The sequence below is a fragment of the Cenococcum geophilum genome (assembly GCF_001692895.1).
Source record: "Cenococcum geophilum 1.58 unplaced genomic scaffold K441scaffold_82, whole genome shotgun sequence".
Lineage (NCBI taxonomy): Eukaryota > Fungi > Ascomycota > Dothideomycetes > Gloniales > Gloniaceae > Cenococcum > Cenococcum geophilum.
The window spans coordinates 1-9,842 of NW_027137640.1; the positions used below are offsets into that span (position 1 = coordinate 1).

General features: G+C 45.8%; 3 protein-coding genes across 3 annotated transcripts; all 3 read right to left on the bottom strand.

Annotated features, from left to right (window-relative positions):
• Window positions 1–911: 911 nt before the first annotated feature.
• On the bottom strand, window positions 912–2,436 carry K441DRAFT_670371 (mRNA-capping enzyme subunit alpha). Its single transcript, XM_067650274.1, has one exon. It carries the CDS (start codon window positions 2,383–2,385, stop codon window positions 1,135–1,137), a length of 1,251 nt encoding a protein of 416 aa, XP_067497148.1. The 5' UTR covers window positions 2,386–2,436; the 3' UTR covers window positions 912–1,134.
• Window positions 2,437–6,952: 4,516 nt separating this feature from the next.
• Window positions 6,953–8,154, bottom strand: K441DRAFT_670373 (uncharacterized protein). The gene is made up of 3 exons (XM_067650275.1): window positions 8,044–8,154; window positions 7,568–7,994; window positions 6,953–7,491 (listed from the first exon to the last, which is right to left on the bottom strand). The coding sequence occupies exons 1-3, from the start codon at window positions 8,110–8,112 to the stop codon at window positions 7,001–7,003; spliced, it is 987 nt and encodes a 328-aa protein (XP_067497149.1). The 5' UTR covers window positions 8,113–8,154; the 3' UTR covers window positions 6,953–7,000.
• A 122-nt stretch (window positions 8,155–8,276) lies between these two features.
• K441DRAFT_670375 (electron transfer flavo protein, beta subunit) lies at window positions 8,277–9,478 on the bottom strand. Its single transcript, XM_067650276.1, has 2 exons — window positions 9,275–9,478; window positions 8,277–9,131 (listed from the first exon to the last, which is right to left on the bottom strand). Exons 1-2 carry the CDS (start codon window positions 9,323–9,325, stop codon window positions 8,415–8,417), a joined length of 768 nt encoding a protein of 255 aa, XP_067497150.1. The 5' UTR covers window positions 9,326–9,478; the 3' UTR covers window positions 8,277–8,414.
• Between the last annotated feature and the right edge of the window lie 364 nt (window positions 9,479–9,842).

Here is a 9,842-nt window from a genome sequence, read left to right on the forward strand (position 1 = left end):
GCTCTCCACGAAGCTCCGCACAAAGCTCCGCGTACGAAAGCTCTGCGTACGGAGGCTCTGCACGAAGCTCTGCTCGAAGCTCTGCTCGAAGCTCTGCTCGAAGCTCTATCGAAGCTCTGCTTGAAGCTCTATCAAAGCTCTTGGGAGGTTGAAGGCTGGGGGGGTCGGGGGGTTGGGGGCTTCGAGGCATCGGGGGGGGATTCGCATAGTCGACCCAACAAGACCTGTCAAAAATTTTCGACCTGTAATTTTAGAACTTTGTGTTAGCTAAAATGCATAAATAAGTACATAGATAAATAAANTGGCCCTTAAAATATAATCGATTACCTTTTAAAGTGGTTAACTAGTNAACTNGTAGAGATATATTACTTTATAGTAGCGTCGCGTTCAATCANTAAGTCGACCCTCCTATGTTTTTGCACCAAAGGCCCTCAGACGGCAAACGAGACAGCGCTTATAACTACAGGGGTTAATTCACACTAGCAGGGGTTAAATAAAGCTAGCAGGGGTTTTATATAAAGCTATACTAGTTAAGTACTAGTGAGATTTACTGTCTCGTTTGCCGTCTGAGTCGCTTACTGAGATAACGTTGCTCAGACTAGGCCTTGGGTTTGGGAATCTGGGTGGCGCAAGGGTTGGCGCGGGGAGGATTACTTAGAGTATTGAGGATGTACTAGGAAGAGTTGTGGAAGGGGTAGATGAGGGGGAAGTTGAGAGATTTGAATATGCTACGGGACGCGGGAATAGGTTTGAGCGATTGAAGCTGGGTGACGAGTAGGTTGGCATGGGACGCGTACAACAATTGGAAGGCTTGAAGGCGCTTAATTTGGTGTGAAAGTAGCTAAGAATAAAGGGTTGAAGTAATTTAGAATATTCCTATATATTAGTTGACGACTGTCATAATTCGTTTATGCCTGTTAGAACGCTTTGTTCATTGCAAATGCTGCCTTCAATGGCTTATCCTTAGTCTTCTAGTAACAAAATGCGTAGCCTGTTCTACAAGTTTGCCGGGTATCATTGCTCTCGTCTAACACCATCAAAAACGTCCAGAAACTTCAATATCCTGAGCCAGTAGCACATCTGATTTGCTCCCCAATACTCCGATGAATCTTGCTACTTCCAAGAAATTTCTCATTACTCTGACAACTTGCGCTTCTTTCCTTCCCGTTCCATATCATCACGGTGCTCCATTTCCCTAACCTTGCGCTGCTGTATTTCCGCTTCTCGCTCTCGCATAACCTTGACGGCGTCCCGAATTTTATTTTCCGTTGCTATCAGATCCTGCTCCGTGACTGGGTCCTCAATGCTCTCTAGGACACTGTTTACAGTGCTGACATGATTCGCGTCTTTTTTGTCGTCCCTGAACCGCGGCGTACCGTCATCGTCTTGCTTGTAACGCCACTGCCCGTGCTCGTCCCTATAGCACTCGATTATGCGTCCATCCAGCGGTTGACCCAGTCCCTTCAGGACTTCCCATTCGGTCTCCTCAACATGCAGATCGTGCTGAAACGGCTGGTATTGGTTGCTGTTATGGAGGACAAGTAGCTGGAAGCGGTCTGGCATCGCGTCGTAATCTGGTATTGACCCATCCTCACCGTCCTCGGGGTCGAACATAGGGAACTCGCCCAGTCGCAGCTTGAAGTCTATTGTATTCTCATGCGGAGGTTTCCATTTGAGAATATGCGGGTCAGTGCCGGGTTGGTAGGGGGTGTTCTTGCAAGTGAAAACTAGGCCATCATTGCCGTGTGGGAGGGAGGAAAGAATGTTCCGGAACATGTCGCTGATGTGGTAGGAGGAGTGCATCTGTTTTCGCTTTACTCGGAAGGGCTCCGCCGCCTGCGCACTTGCGTGGGTTTTTAGGTAATTATTGTATGGCCCGAATAAATGCATGTCCATGTATCCTAACCGCTTATCAAGGGTCCTTTGCATCATGTTGATATTGTCGACTGCTAGACAGTCAAATACGTAAAACATGAGCCGTGGCTTTGGCTGCCCTGGCACGTGGTCGTTGACGAGTTCACCATCGAGGAGTGTACCAAAAGAGAACTTGTCATCATCCTTCTGGTGTTGGTGGTAAGGGAAATGGAGTCCTTTCGGCACAGGATAATAGTTGTTCTTGCGATCGATGAGGTATTGAATTTCTTGAAAGCCTTCAGGGGTGTCAATGTAGGAGAGGAACAGGAGGCATCGAATACCGTCGGTCTTCTCACACATAAAGTACTCGGACCGTTGTAGTTCACTGAGGTGGTTGCGCGCAAAACTAATGGGTTGCGCGCCTGGAAAGCGTTCGCTATCTCTGCCTAGTAGCACTCTGACTTGCTCCCTGAGAGCTTGGGCATGAGGCTGTGGTACCTGCTGGCCAGGAATAGTCGGAACAGAAGACATGGTATATGAGGGATAGTCTACTGGGTAGGGCGGATTGGGGGGTTGCTCTTTAATATGAACGATGACACACGTCGGAAGTTATTTGTTCGTTACGAAACGAATGGGAATCCTTGGCATGCAGATTCCTAAATTTTGCACCCAAACTTACGTATAAAATCGTGAGATAACTAGCCCATTTCCACGTTAAACGCGCCTTATTATTAATATAACGTCCCTATCGTTAGCTAGTAAGTTAAAGCCGATATTACCCCACTATTTGCCCTATCTTAACGCGTTTCCTGGTATTATAGTGTCTTATATTAACCCTACTTATTACGCGGATATAGACAGTCTACATACCCTATATATTTTGCCCCCCGTAGGGCCTTACTATTCTACCTCTTACAACCTAGTAACCGGCTCCGCGCTCTTATTACGTAGATATAATCGCCTAGCTACGGCGCGTATAGGAAGCTTAATAAAGCTCTAGTAATAGAGTCGCATATAGGTGGGCTACGCGGCCGATTTAGAAATTACTTAAAGAATATTTAATATATATAGATCGGTTAAATTAAGCTAAATATTAAGCCTCTCTGCGGCCTTAATTATATGCATAAGATTTATATCTAATATGTGTAAAATCTACGTGCACTATGTATTAAAAACCACTGTATTTTATATATAAAGTCTATAGATAAGACTGCCTATTTATATTTAAATTTAGCTCTATATACACCAAAATCTACCTAATATGTATATAAACTTAATCCAAAATATATTAATTTTAGATATATATTATAGAGCATGGAGACCATAGAACGCGTTAAGATAGGGTAAATAGTAGGGTAACGTCGGCTTTAACTTACTAACTGACGACAGGGACGTTATATCGATAATAAGGCGCGTTTAACGTGGAAATGGGCCATCTCACGGTTTTGCACGTAAGTTTGGGTGCAAAATTTGGGGATCTGCATGCCAAGGATTCTCATTCGTTTCGTAACAGACTAATGCACTGCCACACGGTGAACAGAAAAAGTGACCCTGCAAACCACGGGGAAACGTCAAAGGGTCGCTCAAATCTATGGGTTTATTATTAAGCCACAATAACGTAGGTTTTTCGATTTTAAATAGACAAAAGTGTTAAGGTATCTCAAAATATTATTGACCCGAGGTACGAGTGGTCTATACTTTCAGGGTGTCCCAATTTTCAAACTTTGCCAAGCCAGCTTCTGATTGGTTAAAAAAAACTTGCGGACGGTAAGTCGTGGCAGAATTCACGTGACGAACTTCAAAACATTGGGCTCTACAAACGCTCTGCACAAAGCTCTCGTACGAAGCTCTGCGAAAGCTCTACAAAAGCTCTACGAAAAGCTCTACCAAAGGCTCTGCCAAAGGCTTTGCAGCACCTCTGCCCGACCGAGTGTACGGGCCATGCAGTAAATGGAGCACGCTGTGGCGCAGGCGGTCTAAGGGGGTCTCCCCTTTGAAAGCTCTGCTCGAAGCTCTGCTCCGAAGCTTTACTTCGGAAAGCCCTATACGGAGCTCTAAAGCTTCTACTAACACGCAGCCACGTGCAATATACTAGGGGAAGGTTCTTGCAATCCGGGCCGTATAAACCCGCCCATACGGTCAATCGGCCGTACCAATTGTCTCTACGGGAACGGGCTCTACCGAACGGGGCTCTACAAACGTTCTACACGATCGCCCATACGAGCGTTCATACGATCGAATTGAGACCCAAACGCCTAATACAATCAATCAGACCGCCCGTATAAACGTCTTCTTTACGAGGCGTCTACAAAACGGTCTCTACCAAATGTCTACAATCGCCCATATACAATCGTCCGTACCGAACGTCGTGTACGAACCGCCACCACGAACGCCCTATATATAAGCTCTGCTCGAAGCTCTACAAAGCTCTGCACGAGCCTTCGTACGAAGCTCTGCAAAAGCTCTACTAAAAGCTCTACTAAAGCCTCTTACCAAAGCCTCTGCAAGAGCTCTGCCCGCGCAGTAAATAGAGCACGTAGTGCGCAGGGGGGGGTCCAAGGGGGTCTCCCCCTTGAGCTTAAAGCTCTACTCGAAGCTCTACTCGAAGCTTAATACGGAGCTCTAATGGCTCTACTAACACGCAACACTGATATATACTAGGAAGGCTCTATAATCGTCTACACGAACGGCTCTACAAAAGGCTCTACGAGCGTTCTGCATAATCGCCCGTACGAACGCCCATACAATTGATCAATCAAACACCCATACGAACGACCAATTAAAACATTCCATGCAAATTGCCTATACAATCGTTCTCTACAAATGTCTCTGCAGTTAATCCGCTGTCGGACGGACAAGTCACTCATAAGAACTCTGTCGAATAAAGCTGGCTCTAGAAGCCTCTCTATATACATGAGGTAGGGGGCAAAGGAATGACGACGACGCTTGGACGGACGATTCTGGAACTATTACTTAATCCGCCATAAGGTCGATATTGCCACTCAGTCGGTAATAGGTAATAGAAACAGGGTGTGAGTTCATAAGGTGGTACCTGGAACAGTGACCTCAACGTTCCGACAATCGCCCGTCGCGGAACGCCTGCAATGTGGGCTCTGCACAAGGCTCTACACGAAGCTCTAACCGAAGCTCTACACGAAGCTCCTACCACGAAGCTCTACCAAAGCTCTACACGAAGCTCTACACGAAGCTGCTCTACCAAAGTTCTGCACGAAGCTCTACCGAAGCTCTACATGAAGCTCTACCAAAGCTCTACACAAAGCTCTACCGAAGCTCTACACCGAGCTCTATAAAAGCTCCTATAAAAGCTCTGCGAAAGCTCTACAAACGCTCTACCAAACGGCTTCTACCAAACGCTCTTACCAAAAGCCCTCTACAAGAAACTGCTGCCTACGCGGCGGTAAATAGAGCACGGTAGTTGCGCAGGGGGGGGGGTCCAAAGGGGTCTCCCCCTTGAAGCTCAAAGCTTTACTAAAAACTCTTACTTAAAGCTTAATACCGGAGCTCTAAAAGCTCTACTAAACATGGCAGCACTAATATACTATAAAGGCTCTATAATCGTCTGCGTAAACGGCTTCTATAAACGGCTCCGCGAACGTCTTATACAATCGCCTATATAAACGCCCATATAATTATGTCAATTAATCGAATTAATTGCCTATAAAAGGCCTATACAATTAATTAATTAATTAACTAAACGCGCCCGTACGAAGTCTCTACGAACGGCTCTATAAATGGCTTCTAATATACGGCTTTTACGCACGGCTCTACAAACGTCTTATATAATTAATTAATCAATTTAATTGCCCACATAAACGCCCCATACGAATGATGAATTAAACGCCTATACAATTGCCTACACAATCGTCTCTACAAATGTCTCTGCAATTAATCGCCAGAAACAAACGTCTACATGTCTGGCACGTCTGCACATCTGCACGTGGCTCTGCGCAAGGCTCTCCACAAAGCTCCGCACGAGGCTCTACCAAAGCTCTACACACGAGGCTCTACTAAAGCTCTGCACGAGGCTCTACCAAAGCTCTATATAAGGCTCTATTAAAGCTCTACATAAGGCTCTACCTAAAGCTTACCCCCTACTGCAAAGCACGACGGAGGTATAGGATTTACGAAACAAACCCTATACCTACTAGTGTATGCTAATTAAGCTCTATATAATAAGGCTCTAAATTAAAGCTTTGGGTTAATTAATCGGCTTATTAATTATAAACTCGGGTCAAAATTTTCGTTGAGGGGTACCAACGATCCGCATGTTACGTTTATTTTATTATTTTATATCTTTTATGGTTGTTATATTATTAAGCTGTAAGGAAGATGGATACTTTACAGTGCAGTTTTTTCGTTACCCGCGTGGCTGCCAGTCAAAGTATATGGCTGCCTTTGTCCATTTCAAAACGAAATATTTCTAGAAGCAGCCTGTTTCAATACATGACAACGTAGCAAAGTATATAGGAAGATAGGAAGAAGTGTGTTCTAGATAGTGAATAAGACGGTAAATAGTTGAATAAATACCGAAAATTTACCCGCGTCCTTACATACACTCTTAATCATAGGGTTGGGGGTACTTTTAAGAGGTGCACAAAGCGCTCTTAGAGGTTGCTTCGTACAGGTATGATTGCATACTACCCAGTATTGATATTTTGAATTCATTTTGACATAGTGACAACATCTACGAAATATTCTGCACATAGCCTTTTGAGGGTTGGTGAAGTTGATAGAAGCTGCTTTAATAGTCTATCAGACAACCTTTAGGTGTCCGTGATTTAGGTGTCCATTAATAGAGGATGAAAAGTATTTTACGATGATGAGTTTAAGGACGGCAATCATCCCAGTAAATTGGAAAGGTGATTGATGATAACTAGTTTCTTCTCCCTTGAACTTTACAGTAGTATTGTCCTAATTTGGGTTCAGGCTTCTAAAAGCATCCATGAGGACCCCCACAACCATACAATACACCTAACCAAGCTCTAGGAGAGATGTCTGTAATGCCAAACCCTTATTATACAGTAATTGCACAACATAATAGTAACGTTATTCCCATTGACGTGCCCAAATGCATTCATCCCCACCATCCTTCTCTTGCCTCCATTCTCTTAGAGTACCTCTACAACTACTCTTTCATCCATTGACTCTCGAGCATGACAACCGCCCTCTCTTTTCCAGGGTCTCCTCGGAACTTCCAGTCACCTGAAGCAACTTCCCCATCACTAGCCTCTTCCAACCTTTTCAGCTCCTTCCTCATAAAGCCAACTATCTCCGCCAGCACCCTTACATCTGCGCCCTCAGCACCCTTAAATACATTCCGCCACACAGCAGTTGCTAGTACCGCATCCCCTTTTACTAGCCCTTCATCGTAGGCTGCAAGCACACCTCGCCACTGTATATAAAGGTCTTTGAGGTATTTGTTCCGCACACCGCGCGCCACCATACCGTGGTACATCGCCATGCGGTCTTCGGCATCGTGGAAGAAATGGTCGAGCAGGTGCTGATGCCAGGATGGGGCATGCGCGGCGGGGAAGAGGCGGAAGCGCACGGTAAACATGTACATATATATGAAGGTGATTTGTGCCCAGGTGTTGAAGGTTGGGGTGAGAGCAATGCCTGTGCCACGACAGCATGTTAGAAAATCATCTAAAGATTGCTAGATATGAAGAAATGAAAGATACTTAGAATTTACCTTCATACCACCATCCGCTCCCTTCGCCTACGTCTTCTCCTGCTTCATTTTTGGGCGCTATTCCTCCTTTCTCTAGTGCTTGCGGAATAGTGTAGTTGGCATGCCGCGAACATTCTTTAAATAGGTGCTCTGTTGCGCCATACGCGACGTATGTTTCAGTCGTACCTGAGGCTCTCTTTCTTAGCTCTTGTGCGAGTCGAGCAGTTGTTGATGCGGGCAGTGGGCTTCTTCCTGATGATAGAGACTCAGATCCTCGAGAACAATGGGAGGTATTCTTGACCACTGGGTCGGAGTGCGCGGTAGCGCCAGGAGCGGAGACGGAGCCGGTTCGAAGACCAAGGCGACTAGGGTGCTGTGAAGCCGATGTAAAGTTGCGCAAAGAATATGTGGAGACGTAAATGGAAGATTTATGTGAGAGTTTTTCGGTCTGGTAAAATTTAGCTGCAATTCTTCAAGGAGCGTAGTGTATATTATACCGGACGGGCAATCCTTGATCTTTTGGCGACCGCGCCTAAACAGGCTCTACAGGTGTAATTTGAGGCCATTGGCGTTGATGTAGGACGGGATAGCTGTCAGTAAGGTGTGGCAGATAGAGTTCTAGAAAATCGCGAGTCGCGCTTTTCCTTGTGATCCATAATCTCACCACTTTTGTTTTATGCGACTTTTACACCTCTACGCACGACTTCCCATAGACGAAATATATAAACGTCTAGAGTTTTTGGTAAAATTATATACAGGAATAACTCAAGATGTTTGAACTCTTTCTGGAACCACTAACGTAGTGGCTGATACATCTTTATGCCATCTGAAACAATATATATATACAGCCATAACCCCATTATACCCTTCATAGAGCTCCCAGCTCCTTCAGCTTTCCAATCATGCCATCCACATCCTCCACTATCACCCCGCCCTTCCTAGGTGGAGGCTCTTGCACTTTCACTGTCTTTAACCTTGGCGTTAGGTCTGCCTCAAAATCTGCCAAAGTCTTCTTCACTAACGGCTTCTTCTTTGCTTTCATAATGTTTGGCAAACTTGCGTAGCGCGGTTCATTTAACCTCAAATCCGTCGTAATGATCATCGGCAGCTTCGCCTTCAGTGTCTCCACACCGCCATCTACTTCCCTGATGACCGTAACATCCTCGTTTTCAACTGTGACTTTCGAGGCCTGTGTGGCCTGCGGCCAATTCAGGAGCCCTGCGAGCATCTGTCCTGTCTGGTTTGCATCATCGTCAATCGACTGCTTGCCCAGTATGACCAAATTGCATTTCTCCTGCTGTACGACCTGCTTCAGCAACTTCGCTACGCCCAGCGGCTCGAGATCCCCCCTACTCTCCTCCACAGTGACGTGAATGGCCCGGTCTGCGCCCATGGCCATAGCCGTACGCAAGACGTCTTGCGCTTTCGGCGGGCCGGCGCTGAAGGCCACGATTTCTTCCACGGGGACTTTGCGCTCGCGTAGTCGGACGGCTTCTTCGATGGAAAGCTCGTCAAAGGGATTCATGCTGTGTTTTACTCCTGCGGTCTCAACGGCGGTGTTAGTGCGGTTGATTCGAGGTTTCACCTGTAATGAAGCGCAGATTGTTAGCCTAAAGCATGGTGCCGGATGTTGAGAGGCTGAATCATAATCCAAAACAGAACAACTCATCCGCTTTCACGGCATTGAGGAGCAGAACAGAGTATAACGAAGGGAATCAAAAACCATACAGCATAGTCGATGACTCGCTTGACGGGGACTAGTATCCTCAGACCCGACATAATGAAATGTGATTTTGGACTTCTGTAAGCTGGAGAAGGCGAAAGTGAATATACTCGGAAGGTAATTGAAATTAATTCAGTAAAGCGGACAAAGGTAAGGCGGGACAAATTGAGTGCGGAAGTTCGGTTCAAGATGATGAATCGCGGTCAAGCTCGGCTTCGGTTGTTGTAGGTACTTTCTTCCCCGCCAAAACCTTTCGAGACCCAGCCAGGAGCGTCATAATCGTACCAATCGAGTTATTCGATTTATTCAAATATCAACAGCGAGACAAACACAATTACGACGCTCACATACACTCTAAGGTATTCCAGGGAGAAACACTGCAAGTGAAGGCAGACATTTATTTCCGTTCTTGTACTAAATTTCTCCTTTGAAAGATTGCATCTGAAGCGCACAGAAAGGGACTGTTCGGTTGCAAAACCGTCAGATTGAATCTGATACGGCAGAAAGAGCGCGTTCCTTCCTAATTTGGCACGCGTTTGTGGCACGGCCGTATCCCTTCGTGTGGCAAAAGTC

Excerpts from the sequence above, each read along its gene's own strand:
- K441DRAFT_670371 (XM_067650274.1), bottom strand. The coding sequence starts at position 2,385 with ATGTCTTCTGTTCCGACTATTCCTGGCCAGCAGGTACCACAGCCTCAT.
- K441DRAFT_670375 (XM_067650276.1), bottom strand. The coding sequence starts at position 9,325 with ATGTCGGGTCTGAGGATACTAGTCCCCGTCAAGCGAGTCATCGACTAT. Across the intron at positions 9,132-9,274 it reads AGCGAGTCATCGACTATGCT|GTGAAACCTCGAATCAACCG; the intron begins GTATGGTTTTTG and ends GCTTCATTACAG.
- K441DRAFT_670373 (XM_067650275.1), bottom strand. The coding sequence starts at position 8,112 with ATGGCCTCAAATTACACCTGTAGAGCCTGTTTAGGCGCGGTCGCCAAA. Across the intron at positions 7,995-8,043 it reads GATCAAGGATTGCCCGTCCG|ACCGAAAAACTCTCACATAA; the intron begins GTATAATATACA and ends AAATTTTACCAG. Across the intron at positions 7,492-7,567 it reads GAGCGGATGGTGGTATGAAG|GCATTGCTCTCACCCCAACC; the intron begins GTAAATTCTAAG and ends GTCGTGGCACAG.